Genomic DNA, 18,621 nt, shown 5'->3' with positions numbered 1-18,621 from the left:
CTGGTAATCAACTTTATTGTGCATTACATTGAAACAGAATGCTTCAGAACACCCCGGTAAGGCAACCTACTTTCATACAAGTCTGTGGTGTATTGCAGGTGAGCGGACGAAGCGGCTTTGCTACAGACTGCAGAGCCACAGACCGGACGTGCATGCAGAGCAGCGTGGGCGGAGTCTGTCGGTCGATTGCGTGACACGCCGCCGTCTCTGTTCCCGCCCCCAAACACAAAGGAGGAAGCTGAGGCCACACAGCAGGGAATGGTCATACAAGTCCGATTTATTCCATGTGCTTCGCCAGGATACAAATAAGGACCAAACTTAGAAAACCGGAGTGTTGGAAGCCCAAGCCTATGTACATGTATGTTAGCAGATCCGCTTCTCATACAAGCGCTTTTAACAGTAACATTTTTGAATTTGGTACCATGTCAACCGGTGTGATGTCATATCTGTTTTTGTTTTTTTTCCTGCTATTAATTTTCTTCTTTTTTATCTTAAACTACATTACATGTATGGACAATGAATCAACAAAATATTTATTTACAAGAGAACTGTGGCAAAATTTCTACAGTTACACTGAGTTAAAATAGTACATCTGTGTCTGTGTTTCAGCCCCATGAGAAACAATGTCCTTTTCACCTGAAAGCAAAGTGGAGTGGAGCCATTCACACCTTCTCTGTTTACTACAATAATAATATACTTTTTTCAGGATGGCTATTATTCTCAAGCCCAACATATCATATAAAAATAATGTAACATTAAGACAACATTAGACAATAATTGCACATTAATAAGAATAATTAATAATAATAATAGTTGATTAAGAATTAGAATATGGCAAGATAGACTTCTATTAAACAGTAAAATGTTTTGCCAATATGAATAGTGATCTGCATGGCATTGTCAGTCATGTCAACAACAATTCTGTAGTGAGTTTGGCACGAGACGTGTCAATTTCATGGTTGTCCAGTGCAATAAATCCATTCACATTGTGCATAATATTCATAACGTTTCATCAACCATAAACAAAATGAAGGGAAACTAATGAGAACAACTGAAAAATGACAATATGGCAAACCAGGAAGTCCATGTTCATCCCCAGTCCCCACATGCCCTAGTATTCTGGACTAATAAACTAAGCAATATAAGTGTGTCAGGGTCACCATGGTGTATGTCCTATCGCCATAGCAACTTGCCTTTCCCCCAACTGTCTCCCTCACACAACATAGTCCACCAGCCCTCATGATGGGGCCTGTGTACAATGCAGAAAAGTGTGTGTTCAAACTCGACAGATCCACGTCGTTCTGTGGTCCGTTGGAGAGTGTGTGCACGCGCGTGTGTTCGCACCATGAAAGTCCAACAGGTCCGTGCCAGTAGTCCTTTGTTTGCCGCGTTTAATTTAAAGGTCCATTTGCGAGAGGCTCTGCCAAGTTTTGTAGTCCAGTGACACTTTTAGGCTCCATGTTTGTAGTCCTTTTTGCAATGTGTGTGTGAGAGGGTCCGTGTTAGGGGCTGGCTACATTCTTTGATTTCCACAGTAATAGACATGGGCGTCCGGCACTGCCCTGCGAATGAGATTAAATCACTTATCCAAAGCGTCCATCAAAAAAAAAAAAAAAAAAAAAAAAAAAAAAAGAAAAAAAAAAGATAAAAAAGAGAAGAAGAAGAAGACAGCCCTGTCAGATGCCCCCTTCACAGTCCAACACGGAGCCCAGCGGCACAGGCCAAAGTGCCTGCTTCAGGGCCACTCGCATTCAAACCCAAACCAAAAACAGCAAAAGCATTCATAGTTAAAAGTTGCTCGAAAATGCTTCCACGTAAAAGAAGCTTCCTTTAAATGCAGTATCGACACGCTGTTCGTCGCGAGATGGGTGGAGACGGACTGCACACCCCGACTTAAAACGCGGATGTTACCACCAGCACGGTTTAGAGAAAGCCAAACCCCATAAGGGCCATTCCGGACACATTTGCAAAAGGAAAAAAAAATATCCAAAATAAAGGAAGTGAAATATGAGACTTATTTCTGTCAAGCGTTCTTTTTTAAATCAAAATTTTGCTACATAACACACAAGCAAAATGTCCTTAAGTGGAATCCGATCAGCGTTCCTACCCTTGCTGCACAGAGTGGCCAGCTCAACAGCCCCTCGTGTTCCCAGCTCCGACCCCTCAGCGGCTAACTGCCCCTCATGCTAGGTACAAACTTGCAGCAGCATTACGGTTTTAAAGTTGTCATTCAAGCAGTCGAGAGGGTTTAGGGTGTGTGTGTGTGTGTTTATCGTTGGCGGTGGGGAGGTTGTGTGTGTTTGTGTGTGTGTGTGTGTGTGTATGTCGTTTGCGGTGGGGAGGGGGTGTGTGCTGGGCAGCTGCCTCCCGAAGGAATGAGTGTAACGGAGGAGAGAGCAAAAAAAAGGGAGGAAAAAACCCACAGCGGAGAGCGGAGTGACGGGTCTGACACGGAATGTGTCAGCCCGAAGGCTGAGCGTGACCTTCCCGTACAGAGCCACAGAACTTCAGCCAGAGGGGGAGCGCGAGAGAGAGGGAGGGAGAGAGAAAGAGAGAGAGAGAGAGAGAGGAAGTGAGAGAGAGAGAGGGAGAGAGGGAGAGCGGCAGCGACATCATGCAGAGGCCACGGTAAACGGGCGGGCTGGACCGGGCGGAGAGACGCGGGCGTGTCACAGGTCACTGGGCCCGTGGCTCCGTGGGGGGCCTCTAGAGGGCGCTCTCTGAAAGGCACACACACAGGAGTGGACAGTGGGGGTATATTAGAAAATAGTGGTCTCATACTTGGTGTTGACTCCTCTCTTGGCCTCCTGTCCCGGCTCCACTATCCAGGGGACGTTCCCATGGCCCTTCTGGTCCATCGAGGGCTGCTCCATCTGCGTAGAGACAGGAGTGAGACCGCAGGTCAGACGGAGCCAGAGCAACAGGAATAAATAAGTGTTGTTGAGGGATTTAAGGACAGAGTAGGGTGATTTATTATCCACACAAACACTGACTCGCACAGCAAAAACTGAGGGAAAGCTCTTTGTCGTTCAGAAACACAGAAACTTTCTTCAGTTTGATAAAAGCAACTGCTCTTTACAGCTGTAAATGAAAACATAACGCTCACCACCCCTTTGCTAAATAGTCCGTTCTACCACTACTGGCAAAACTACCTTACAACTACATCAGCTCTATTGACCAATCCCATTGCTCTCCTTGTATCCATGGTGCCAGACGTTCATTCCGCTCAGCACTTCACACTTCGCTCAAGAATGAGCTTATCTACAGGAACAACACACAGACACGCGCACACACAGTGGCCTGTTCCTCTGGACCTTTGTTTCTCTATCTGCTTCTTCCATGTGGAGCAATAACAGTGTAAAATAACCCCTCATGCTGCCTGATTACTGATTAACTCAGAATAACACACACACAGGCACACATACACACACAGGCTCACACACCTCTGACTAAACTCACATAACCTTGTAACCTTCATGAAAAAGATTCCCACAGGTGCCTTTGTATGAGATCATTGATGATGCTGCGTCTCTGGGCTGTATGGGACGCTGCAGAGTGGTCAAGTGCCGGACAGCGTGCACACACACACACACACACACACACACACACACACACACACACACACACACACACACACACACACACACACACACATACACACACACATACACATCAACGAGGAGTCACACAGATACGCAAAAATGGTGGCGTGAAGAGGCAATGCAGTTTGCACGCCACTAAGTGGACCCAGTCGAACACGGTAGCCGGGGATATGTGAGGCCAAACGTGGGAGACATACGGAAGAGACGGGATGGGAGGTGGAGAGACCAGACGGGATGGGAGGTGGAGAGACCAGACGGGATGGGAGGTGGAGAGACCAGACGGGATGGGAGGTGGAGAGACCAGACGGGATGGGAGGTGGAGAGACCAGACGGGATGGGAGGTGGAGAGACCGGAGGAAAGGAAAATGCAAGGAGACCTGAAATTTGTGTGGATGGAGGAGGAGGAGTCGGGAGGTAGGAGGGTGGAGAGGAGGCCGGCGCGGGGTATGTATGTGCCCCAGGGACCAGCGGGTAGAGGGGGACATGACCTAGGGGCGGAACACAGAGGTCACAGAGGTCAGAGAGTCCGCTCGACACGGAAAGGCTCTGACACGGAAAGGCTCTGACACGCCCATGTGTGGCGGTGCACGCACGCACTCGCACACACACACGCACACACACACACACACACACACACACACACACATATATGGAGGCTCAGGGAGGAGCAGGGTTACACAAGAAAGACACACAGAGAGGATGGATTCTAAAAGGATGAGGGTTATCGTAAGTAATTTATATGGATGAGAAGATGAGTGTGTAGTATAACGTCCACTTCATCTTGCCTCTCAGGAAAATCAATAAACTCTATTAGAGTGGCCGCTGTCCTTGTGTGCAGAAACACACACACACACATACACACACACAAACACAGCCACGGGGGAAGCATCACATGGTTAATGTACTAAGCAGATCACATTACACGTGATAATTTATTATTTAGTGCATTAACACTCAGCACATGCACAGAGTGAGGGAGCAGGGGGGGGGGGCTTCGACACGCCACTGTCAAAGCACAGCGCTTCAGCGGGAGCTGTTCCCCAACCTGCCCCGCCCCCTCCTCCCCACAGTGCCCCCCCCCCTCAGCAACACCTGCCCCGTCTGATAGGCTGCACATGCGCTCCCAGTGGATCCCTAACCCTAGCTGTGTCTGTAATGGAGAACGCTACCCCCTAAGAGCACACCGGAGACAGATATTCCAGTCAAATCAAACGCATCATGTGATATCTGGGTCTTGCTCGGGATCTGCTTGTACTCGGTGGATGGAGGGAGATGGCATGGGATCTGTGGCTGCCAGCAGGGTCTGGGGCCTGGGGTCTAGGGTATGGAATATGGGGTCTGGGGTGTGGAGTATGGGGTCTGGGGTATGGAGTATGGGGTATGGAGTATGGGGTCTGGGGTATGGAGTATGGGGTCTAGGGTATGGAATATGGGGTCTGGGGTGTGGAGTATGGGGTCTGGGGTATGGAGTATGGGGTCTGGGGTATGGAGTATGGGGTCTGGGGTGTGGAGTATGGGGTATGGAGTATGGGGTCTGGGGTGTGGAGTATAGGGTCTGGGGTATGGAGTATGGGGTCTGGGGAGTGGAGTATGGGGTCTGGGGTATGGAGTATGGGGTCTGGGGTATGGAGTATGGGGTCTGGGGTGTGGAGTATGGTGTATGGAGTATGGGGTATGGGGTATGGAGTATGGGGTATGGAGTATGGGGTATGGAGTATGGGGTCTGGAGTATGGGGTCTGGGGTATGGGGTATGGGGTATGGAGTATGGGGTATGGAGTATGGGGTCTGGGATATGGAGTATGGGGTCTGGGGTATGGGGTATGAGGTATTGGGTATGGGGTATGGGGTCTGGGGCAGGCATAGATGGCGGACAGAAGGCCTGGCTGGGCTGAGAAAATGCTGCTGCACTCCAAAGTCAAACACTCAGCTCTCAGCCAGCTCCCACAAAAGAGAAAGGGGGCCGTGTCCCCCCCCATACCCTCCTCCCCTCCACCACCACCACACACACACACTCAAAATATCTTTAGGTTTAGATTTTTGTAGACATCTCTTCTCTGCATTTCACCTTACATGATGCACGAAAACAAACCAGCATGCAAGACAAACCAAGATGGAGGAGAACATGACAGTGAGGGAAGGCTTCCAGCACCACGCCGACACTTGAACAACTCAGCGGGACACTTTCTCCTCGGATACATCTGGAGTCTGAGCAGATCAAGCACGATGTGTGTGTGTGTGTGTGTGTGTGTGTGTGTGTGTGTGTGTGTGTGTGTGTGTTTGGTGTTTGTGGGTGTGTGTGTGTGTGTGTGTTTGTGGGTGAGAGCAGAGAAGATGGACAGGCAGTGGTGGGTTTGTTTGGACGAGAGGAGACGGCGTAGGCAGGGGTGCGGGGGTGTGGAGGGGTGCGGGGGTGAGGGGGTGTGGAGGGAGTGAGGGTGTGGAGGGGTGTGGGGGTGTGGGGGATTCTGGGGGATTGTAGGGGTGTGGGTGTGCGGGGGTGAGAGGGGGTGAGGGTGCGGGGGTGTGGAGGGTGTGAGGGTGTGGAGGGGTGTGGGGGTGAGGGATATGTGAGGGTGACGGGGTGTGGGATTCTGGGGGATTGTAGGGGTGTGGGTGTGCGGGGGTGAGGGTGCGGGGGTGTGGAGGGGTGCGGGGGTGTGGGGGTGAGAGGGGGTGAGGGTGCGGGGTGTGGAGGGGTGCGGGGGTGAGAGGGGGTGAGGGTGCGGGGGTGTGGAGGGATGCGGGGGTGCAGGGGTGTGGGGGTGAAAGCGTTGTGTTCAGAACTCACAGATTTGCGAATGTTGGAGCGAGGTTTGGGGATGGGCTTGGAGGGCTTGCTGTCGAAGCTCTCTGGCAGCGTGGAGGAGCCATGGCCTCCTTTCCTGGCCTGCAGGGCCAGCTGGTAGGCCACCTCGAAGGCCTGGCCCAGAGTCAAGATGATCTCATAGGCCAGATTCTGCCCACACACATGGGACACATGGATCAACATGCACGAAAATGCCATTACAGGTCAGCCATTACAGGTACAGGTACCATTACATGTGCACAAGTGAAAGAGGTGTGTGTTTGTGTTTGTGTGTGAAAGAGATACTTACCACATCGAAGGCTGTAAACACATGGCAGTAGTGGTGGCTGGACTTCAGGTCTTTGGTGATGTAAGCAAATGTGGAGAGGTCCTCTGGATCTTGTGCAGCACACGAGATGTTTCTAATCTCATGCTCAGCTATGATGTTCTACAGAGATACAGTCAGACACACACACACACACACACACACACACACACACACACACACACACACACATCGAGAGATAAAGGGAGAGGATTACATAATTCTAATTAGATCGAGCCCACTGGCTTTGGTGTTATATCTGATATAAGATGATACATTCTGAACATTATTCATTATTGTAATGGAAGGCACTCCCTCACCTTGTTAGTAGCATCGATGAATTTGACTCCCTTATATGACACAGAGAGGACGATGGTAGGGACTTTCTTCATCTGTTCTGTAGACTTCTTACAGAACAGAGAACAGATCATGACAGAGTCGCCAACACAACCTATAAACCCCCTACACCCAACAGACTACAGTGCCTATAAACCCCCTACACCCAACACACTACAGCGCCTATAAACCCCCTACACCCAACACACTACAGCGCCTATAAACCCCCTACACCAAACACACTACAGCGCCTATAAACCCCCTACACCAAACACACTACAGCATCTATAAACCCCCTACACCCAACACACTACAGCGCCTATAAACCCCCTACACCAAACACACTACAGCATCTATAAACCCCCTACACCCAACACACTACAGCGCCTATAAACCCTCTACACCCAACACACTACAGCGCCTATAAACCCCCTACACCAAACACACTACAGCATCTATAAACCCCCTACACCCAACACACTACAGCGCCTATAAACCCCCTACACCCAACACACTACAGTGCCTATAAACCCCCTACACCCAACACACTACAGCGCCTATAAACCCCCTACACCAAACACACTACAGCGCCTATAAACCCCCTACACTCAACACACTACAGCGCCTATAAACCCCCTACACCAAACACACTACAGCGCCTATAAACCCCCTACACCCAACACACTACAGCGCCTATAAACCCCCTACACCCAACACACTACAGCATCTATAAACCCCCTACTCCCAACACACTACAGCACCTATAAACCCCCTACACTCAACACACTACAGTGCCTATAAACCCCCTACACCCAACACACTACAGCGCCTATAAACCCCCTACACCCAACACATTACAGCGCCTATAAACCCCCTACACCAAACACACTACAGCGCCTATAAACCCCCTACACCAAACACACTACAGCATCTATAAACCCCCTACACCCAACACACTACAGCGCCTATAAACCCCCTACACCAAACACACTACAGCATCTATAAACCCCCTACACCCAACACACTACAGCGCCTATAAACCCCCTACACCCAACACACTACAGCGCCTATAAACCCCCTACACCAAACACACTACAGCATCTATAAACCCCCTACACCCAACACACTACAGCGCCTATAAACCCCCTACACCCAACACACTACAGCGCCTATAAACCCCATACACCCAACACATTACAGCGCCTATAAACCCCCTACACCAAACACACTACAGCGCCTATAAACCCCCTACACCAAACACACTACAGCATCTATAAACCCCCTACACCCAACACACTACAGCACCTATAAACCCCCTACACCAAACACACTACAGCATCTATAAACCCCCTACACCCAACACACTACAGCGCCTATAAACCCCCTACACCCAACACACTACAGCGCCTATAAACCCCCTACACCAAACACACTACAGCATCTATAAACCCCCTACACCCAACACACTACAGCGCCTATAAACCCCCTACACCCAACACACTACAGCGCCTATAAACCCCCTACACCCAACACACTACAGCGCCTATAAACCCCCTACACCAAACACACTACAGCGCCTATAAACCCCCTACACCCAACACACTACAGCGCCTATAAACCCCCTACACCCAACACACTACAGCATCTATAAACCCCCTACACCCAACACACTACAGTGCCTATAAACCCCCTACACCCAACACACTACAGCGCCTATAAACCCCCTACACCCAACACATTACAGCGCCTATAAACCCCCTACATCAAACACACTACAGCGCCTATAAACCCCCTACACCAAACACACTACAGCATCTATAAACCCCCTACACCCAACACACTACAGCGCCTATAAACCCCCTACACCAAACACACTACAGCATCTATAAACCCCCTACACCCAACACACTACAGCGCCTATAAACCCCCTACACCCAACACACTACAGCACCTATAAACCCCCTACACCCAACACACTACAGCACCTATAAACCACGTACACCCAACACACTACAGCACCTATAAACCCCCTACACCCAACACACTACAGCACCTATAAACTACATACACATTGGATAGCTACCAATACATAACAGCTACCAAAACACAACAAAGATACTATAAATAATCTAAAATAAAACAATATTTATTGAATATGCAAATGTGACTTTGAGCAGTGTGGTTAGAACTAGTTACAGCAACATCCTGCATCACTCCAGCATGGCTGACAGATTTGAGGCTAAATTATTTTTACATCTTTTCTCTTGGTCAGCATTTATGCCCTGCACCTGTCTAAATCTTCAGTGTTAAAAAGAGAAAGAGAGAAAGAGTGTGTGGGAGAGAGAGCCAGAGAGATTGAGAGAGCCAGAGAGCAAAGATGGTATATGATATGAATACAAAAACTGTGGTGCAGACTGATGAAACTCATGATGTATGGGAAAGAATGCATGGGACAGGTCATGGTATATGTATGAGGCCCAAGTGATAGGGTAAAGGAGAAAAGGAAAGAGAGAGAGAAAGAGAGAAAGAGAAAGAAAGAAAGAGAGAGAGAGAGAGAGAGAGAGAGAGAGAGAGAGAGCATTTGCAGGTGAAGGGTAACCAGAGGACACTGTACACCACACCACCTACACTCCTACACCACACCACTCCTACACATCACCACTCCTACACACCACCACTGTTACACCACATCACTCCTACACACCACCACTCCTACACCACACCACTCCTACACACCACCACTCCTACACATCACCACTCCTACACCACACCACTCCTACACACCACCACTGTTACACCACACCACTCCTACACCACACAACTCCTACACCACACCACTCCTACACATCACCACTCCTACACACCACCACTGTTACACCACACCACTCCTACACCACACCACTCCTACACATCACCACTCCTACACATCACCACTCCTACACCACACCACTCCTACACCACAACACCACTCCTACACACCACCACTGTTACACCACACCACTCCTACACACCACCACTGTTACACCACACCACTCCTACACATCACCACTCCTACACCACACCACTCCTACACCACACCACTCCTACACCACACCACTCCTACACCACATCACTCCTACACCACACCACTCCTACACCACACCACTCCTACACCACACCACTCCTACACACCACACCACTGTTACACCACACCACTCCTACACCACACCACTCCTACACCACACCACTCCTACACATCACCACTCCTACACCACACCACTCCTACACCACACCACTCCTACACATCACCACTCCTACACACCACCACTGTTACACCACACCACTCCTACACATCACCACTCCTACACCACAACACCACTCCTACACACCACCACTGTTACACCACATCACTCCTACACCACACCATTCCTACACCACACCACTCCTACACCACACCACTCCTACACACCACCACTCCTACACATCACCACTCCTACACCACACTACTCCTACACCACACCCCTCCTACACATCACCACTCCTACACACCACCACTCCTACACCACACCACTCCTACACACCACCACTCCTACACATCACCACTCCTACACATCACCACTGTTACACCACATCACTCCTACACACCACCACTCCTACACATCACCACTCCTACACATCACCACTCCTACACACCACCACTGTTACACCACATCACTCCTACACACCACCACTCCTACACCACACCACTCCTACACACCACCACTCCTACACATCACCACTCCTACACCACACCACTCCTACACACCACCACTGTTACACCACACCACTCCTACACCACACCACTGTTACACCACACCACTCCTACACACCACCACTGTTACACCACACCACTCCTACACACCACCACTGTTACACCACACCACTCCTACACACCACCACTGTTACACCACACCACTCCTACACACCACCACTGTTACACCACACCACTCCTACACCACACCACTCCTACACACCACCACTCCTACACCACACCACTCCTACACATCACCACTCCTACACATCACCACTCCTACACCACACCACTCCTACACCACAACACCACTCCTACACACCACCACTGTTACACCACACCACTCCTACACACCACCACTGTTACACCACACCACTCCTACACATCACCACTCCTACACACCACCACTCCTACACCACACCACTCCTACACCACACCACTCCTACACACCACCACTCCTACACCACACCACTCCTACACCACACCACTCCTACACATCACCACTCCTACACATCACCACTCCTACACCACACCACTCCTACACATCACCACTCCTACACCACACTACTCCTACACCACACCACTCCTACACCACACCACTCCTACACCACACCACTCCTACACCACACCACTCCTACACACCACCACTGTTACACCACACCACTCCTACACCACACCACTCCTACACACCACCACTCCTACACATCACCACTCCTACACATCACCACTCCTACACCACACCACTCCTACACCACACCACTCCTACACATCACCACTCCTACACCACACCACTCCTACACCACACCACTCCTACACATCACCACTCCTACACCACACCACTCCTACACCACACCACTCCTACACCACACCACTCCTACACATCACCACTCCTACACCACACCACTCCTACACCACAACACTCCTACACCACACCACTCCTACACATCACCACTCCTACACCACACTACTCCTACACACCACCACTCCTACACCACACCATTCCTACACCACACCACTCCTACACACCACACCACTGTTACACCACACCACTCCTACACCACACCACTCCTACACATCACCACTCCTACACATCACCACTCCTACACACCACCACTGTTACACCACACCACTCCTACACCACACCACTCCTACACACCACCACTCCTACACCACACCACTCCTACACACCACCACTCCTACACCACACCACTCCTACACCACACCACTCCTACACATCACCACTCCTACACACCACCACTGTTACACCACACCACTCCTACACCACACCACTCCTACACCACACCACTCCTACACCACACCACTCCTACACATCACCACTCCTACACACCACCACTGTTACACCACACCACTCCTACACATCACCACTCCTACACCACAACACCACTCCTACACACCACCACTGTTACACCACATCACTCCTACACCACACCATTCCTACACCACACCACTCCTACACCACACCACTCCTACACACCACCACTCCTACACATCACCACTCCTACACCACACTACTCCTACACCACACCACTCCTACACATCACCACTCCTACACACCACCACTCCTACACCACACCACTCCTACACACCACCACTCCTACACATCACCACTCCTACACATCACCACTGTTACACCACATCACTCCTACACACCACCACTCCTACACATCACCACTCCTACACACCACCACTGTTACACCACATCACTCCTACACACCACCACTCCTACACCACACCACTCCTACACACCACCACTCCTACACCACACCACTCCTACACACCACCACTGTTACACCACACCACTCCTACACCACACCACTGTTACACCACACCACTCCTACACACCACCACTGTTACACCACACCACTCCTACACACCACCACTGTTACACCACACCACTCCTACACACCACCACTGTTACACCACACCACTCCTACACACCACCACTGTTACACCACACCACTCCTACACACCACCACTGTTACACCACACCACTCCTACACATCACCACTCCTACACATCACCACTCCTACACCACACCACTCCTACACCACACCACTCCTACACCACACCACTCCTACACCACACTACTCCTACACCACACCACTCCTACACCACACCACTCCTACACCACACCACTCCTACACACCACCACTGTTACACCACACCACTCCTACACCACACCACTCCTACACACCACCACTCCTACACATCACCACTCCTACACATCACCACTCCTACACCACACCACTCCTACACCACACCACTCCTACACCACAACACTCCTACACCACACCACTCCTACACATCACCACTCCTACACCACACCACTCCTACACCACACCACTCCTACACCACACCACTCCTACACATCACCACTCCTACACCACACTACTCCTACACACCACCACTCCTACACCACACCACTCCTACACATCACCACTCCTACACACCACCACTGTTACACCACACCACTCCTACACCACACCACTCCTACACATCACCACTCCTACACATCACCACTCCTACACCACACCACTCCTACACCACACCACTCCTACACATCACCACTCCTACACCACACCACACCACTCCTACACCACACCACTCCTACACCACACCACTCCTACACATCACCACTCCTACACCACACCACTCCTACACCACACCACTCCTACACCACAACACTCCTACACCACACCACTCCTACACATCACCACTCCTACACCACACTACTCCTACACACCACCACTCCTACACCACACCACTCCTACACCACACCACTCCTACACACCACACCACTGTTACACCACACCACTCCTACACCACACCACTCCTACACCACACCACTCCTACACATCACCACTCCTACACATCACCACTCCTACACACCACCACTGTTACACCACACCACTCCTACACCACACCACTCCTACACACCACCACTCCTACACCACACCACTCCTACACACCACCACTCCTACACCACACCACTCCTACACCACACCACTCCTACACATCACCACTCCTACACACCACCACTGTTACACCACACCACTCCTACACCACACCACTCCTACACCACACCACTCCTACACATCACCACTCCTACACCACACCACTCCTACACCACACCACTTCTACACATCACCACTCCTACACACCACCACTGTTACACCACACCACTCCTACACCACACCACTCCTACACCACACCACTCCTACACACCACCACTGTTACACCACATCACTCCTACACCACACCATTCCTACACCACACCACTCCTACACCACACCACTCCTACACATCACCACTCCTACACCACACTACTCCTACACCACACCACTCCTACACATCACCACTCCTACACACCACCACTCCTACACCACACCACTCCTACACATCACCACTCCTACACATCACCACCACTGTTACACCACACCACTCCTACACATCACCACTCCTACACATCACCACTCCTACACCGCACCACTCCTACACCACATCACTCCTACACCACAACACCACTCCTACACCACACTACTCCTACACCACAACACCTACACTCCTACACCACACCATTCCTACACCACACCACTCCTACACCACACCACCACCACTCTGGTCCATCCTGCCCAATGACAGAGTGCTTTATCCCAGAGCCTTACTGATGCCACTGAGCGTTCTAACTCTACGGACCCCTGGACAGACCAGAACTGGCTAGACCAGTACCAGAGATGCTGCTGTCTCTGTCTTAAACGTGGAGTCTTACCCTCATTTTTGCGCAGGCGTCCTGTGTGGACTCTGTTCCTCTCAGCTCCTTCACCAACATGGAGCCCAGGTACTGCAACACACGACGACAACACAAGCTAGATTAGTCAACTCACCCCAAACCCAGGCTACATAACTTAACTTTACATCCCTGTTTAGTCTCCATACCTGTCAAGTAAACATTTGTCTGAACAGTCTCAACTTGAATGTTTTCATTACATCGGCCCAATCAGGTACTTACTGGTAATTTTAGCCTGAAAGTCTGTGACCACTGGTCATATGGTGTGTGTTAGTTGTTTGTTTGTTTGTTTTGCATTTGTACTGTGTGGGCAACGTGATTCTGTGATTTTGCCCTGAGTGGAGTTTTTCAGTGTTGGAAAGAAATAGAGCAGGGGAAGTTGTGAGGACGTGTGGTCCAGACGAGAGCGTGTGAGAGCAGAGAGAGATGGAGGGAGACTGGGACAGCGTGTAGGCGCTCGCTAACATGGTGAGTGAGGGAGAAGAAAGACAACCTTGGGAGGTAGCAGTTCATGGTTTACATCAGACTAATGTTTGTGAGAGACCGAGGTAGAGAGAGAGAGGGAGAGAGAGGGAGAGAGAGAGACAGTTATGTAAGGACAGCGCTGTGGGGGTACTGATTTAATAAAGAAAGGGTTTGTGGGAATAAAGCACTCAGAACAGTGGTTTAGAACAGCAGAGCCTCCCTCTTTCTCCCTCTTTCTCCTGTTCTTTCTCTCTCTTTCTCTCAGTCTTTTTCTCTACCTCTCTCTCTCTCTCTCTCTCTCTCTCTCTCTGGAAACAGCAGCTGTCAGATTGAGGGGCTTGAGGCTGTTGAGATCAATAAATGGAACCTGATGAGATTAAAATGGTGTTTGCGGAGACACAGGAGGCTCCTGCCAGCATGGGGTGGGTCTTCTGTGTGGGCCCTAACCAATGCTGTCCTGACAATTTTACGGCTGTGGTACGCACACACACACACACACACACACACACACACACACACACACACACACACACACACACACACACACACACACACACAATCTCCCTGGCTCCAGGCTTTTTCTATCCTTCCAATGACCCTTAAAGCCACAGTAATAAACACCAGGACAGTTACAGTAAATAAATGGTGATAGTGTTTTGAAGAATTCATCCTTCTGCTGGTGAGACCTTCTGTGCTCTTCTCATCACTTGCTTCATCTTTCCTTTAGAGATCTGTCTGCTACGGCTGCCAATCAGATAATCTACCGGGCCCTACCAGGGCCAATCAAATTTACATGAGAGCAATACTGGCTTATTCTACGAATATCCGACATTGCTTTTTTTCCTCGCTAGCAGATATACCAATCAGATTTACAGGGCTGTTGCTAGGTAACAGAGCAGCTTTATGTAACCTCTAGCTAAAATTACTCCAGGATGCGGAGAAGCTGGAAAGCAGACCGTCACTGAAGTGAAGAGAGAAACACTGTTATTGCCCCCTGAATAACCAAAGACTCTTCACATTTCTTTATCTCCCTCTCGCTTTCTGCTTCTCTTTCTCTGACCCTCTCATAGTTAGCCAGCTAGTTATCTAAATCTACATTTATAAGAGAGACAAGTCTGTAAAATACTGTAGGTATTTAACAACTCTTAGAATATTGCTTCATTCTGTAGACCAGTGTGTGTGTGTGTGTGTGGGTGTGTGTGTGTGTGTGTGTGTGTGTGTGTGTGTCTGTGTATGTGTGTGTCTGTGTATGTGTGTGTCTGTGTATGTGTGTGTGCATGCGCGTGCATGCATGTGCACTTCTGGAAGGTCTTTTATTATTGCTATCACATTTCTTAAGTACACAGAGGTACACAGAAGTGATGTGAAACATTAGAGTTTATGATCATTTCAATTTGGGATTAAACTGCAAACCTAAATTCAAACAAACAAACAAACAACGTTATTCAACCCCATTTCACTTCATTTCAGTGCCTCATGGTTGTGGGGCAAAATGACTTGGTTTATAACAGCTATATACAGCTTTACAAGACAACAGCGGCTCTGAGCGACCCAGCAGTGTGTAAAGTCTGTGGCCTTGCACTGCGACTTCAGGATAGGACAGCAAGTAGACATCCAGCAAACCAAAGAAACCTATTGCATATTATACTTAGAGACAAGACAGCACACACCCACACACACACACACACACACACACACACACACACACACACACACACACACACACACACACACACAAACACACACACTTACATAGGCCTCATAGTCGCATGACTGAAATATGAGCTTTTCCGGGTGGTGCTGCCAGTACTGGACAGGCGTGGACGACGTGGCCTCGTTGGGGGGCCGCAGAGTGATGGGCTCACACCACTCCCCCTGCTGGAGAAGAGGAGACATGACACGTGTTAGCCACAACCCTGTGAGCACGCTCGTCACCTAAAAATAAGCTGAAAGCAAAACCGATCACACACTTCTGCCTGCAGACATCAGCTAAGCTGGAGTGTCTGATACAGAGATAGACAGAGAGAGAGAGAGAGAAACAGAGAGGTGTTATTTATCCCCAGTCATTATGCTTTAGAGTGCAATGACTCAGTTCATTCACATGAATCCCTCTGATACACAGAGATGGATATAAACTTGGGGGTTAAGCACACACGAGTGAGATCAACCAGTAGGAAGGTTTCCATAAAAGATCAAGGGGCAGCTCAGGTTAAGCACACACACACACACACACACACACACACACACACACACACACACACACACACACACACACACACACACACACACACACACACACACACAGAGAACTGGGGGAGGGGGGGGGGTGTTAGATTCACCAGGGGATGAAAAAGGAGGTCTAGGCATGAGGTCTAGGTATGAGGTTTAGGTATGAGGTCTAGGTATGAGGTCTAGGTATGAGGTCTAGGTATGAGGTTTAGGCATGAGGTCTAGGCATAAGGTCTAGGTATGAGGTCTAGGTATGATGTCTAGGTATGAGGTTTAGGTATGAGGTCTAGGTATGAGGTCTAGGCATGAGGTCTAGGTATGAGGTCTAGGTATGAGGTCTAGGTATGAGGTTTAGGTATGAGGTCTAGGTATGAGGTTTAGGTATGAGGTCTAGGTATGAGGTTTAGGTATGAGGTCTAGGTATGAGGTCTAGGTATGAGGTCTAGGTATGAGTTTTAGGTATGAGGTTTAGGCATGGTCTCTCCCACACTTCTGTAGTTCAGTTCTGTACTCTAATACATCACATCCCCTCTGTGCCATGTCCCATGCATGCTGGTTGTACAGGCCTACATACATACCTACATATAGACCTACATACAGACCTACCTACAGCATCAAACAGAAAATGCTGTCATATCTCTAGCTGCATCCATATAAATCGTTAAGCCTGATATCATTGATGCCTCTGACATTAACAAGCCCTTTGCCACAGTGTGAACTGCTTCACTAGGGAGTATAGAATGACTTTGCTGACTTCACTAGGGAGTATAGACTCACCATGCTGACTTGACTAGGGAGTGTGGACTCACCATGCGGACTTCACTAGGGAGTATAGACTCACCATGCGGACTTCACTAGGGAGTATAGACTCACCATGCGGACTTCACTAGGGAGTATAGACTCACCATGCAGACTTCACTAGGGAGTGTGGACTCACCATGCTGACTTCACTAGGGAGTATAGACTCACCATGCAGACTTCACTAGGTAGTATAGACTCACCATGCTGACTTCACTAGGGAGTGTAGACTCATCATGCTGACTTGACTAGGAAGTATAGACTCCCCATTCAGACTTCATTAGGGAGTGTAGACTCACCATGCTGACTTGACTAGGGAGTGTGCACTCACCATGCTGACTTGACTAGGGAGTGTGCACTTACCATGCTGACTTGACTAGGGAGTGTGCACTCACCATGCTGACTTGAGCCATTTGCCTCTCCAGTTTGGAGCGCGGGACATCCTCGAAGTAGCTGTCATTGCGTCTGCGTCTGGCGTCGGCCTGCATGATGAGGTGTTGGAC

General features: G+C 49.8%; 1 protein-coding gene across 1 annotated transcript in view; it reads right to left on the bottom strand.

Annotated features, from left to right (window-relative positions):
* Positions 1 to 257: 257 nt before the first annotated feature.
* LOC143514954 (ankyrin repeat and sterile alpha motif domain-containing protein 1B-like) overlaps positions 258 to 18,621 on the bottom strand; it is a 53,697-nt gene continuing 35,333 nt past the window's right edge. Inside the window, 7 exon segments of the mRNA XM_077006783.1 lie at positions 258 to 2,873; positions 6,392 to 6,559; positions 6,699 to 6,836; positions 7,034 to 7,120; positions 14,609 to 14,680; positions 16,844 to 16,969; positions 18,514 to 18,621. The exon segment at positions 18,514 to 18,621 is cut by the window's right edge and continues 57 nt beyond it. Coding sequence (XP_076862898.1) covers positions 2,760 to 2,873; positions 6,392 to 6,559; positions 6,699 to 6,836; positions 7,034 to 7,120; positions 14,609 to 14,680; positions 16,844 to 16,969; positions 18,514 to 18,621 — 813 coding nt within the window. The 3' untranslated portion in view covers positions 258 to 2,759.

This window comes from Brachyhypopomus gauderio, chromosome 5 (genome assembly GCF_052324685.1).
Source record: "Brachyhypopomus gauderio isolate BG-103 chromosome 5, BGAUD_0.2, whole genome shotgun sequence".
NCBI lineage: Eukaryota > Metazoa > Chordata > Actinopteri > Gymnotiformes > Hypopomidae > Brachyhypopomus > Brachyhypopomus gauderio.
The sequence above is the reverse complement of the archived record's forward strand: the minus strand, read 5'-3'. Positions and strand labels throughout refer to the sequence as shown.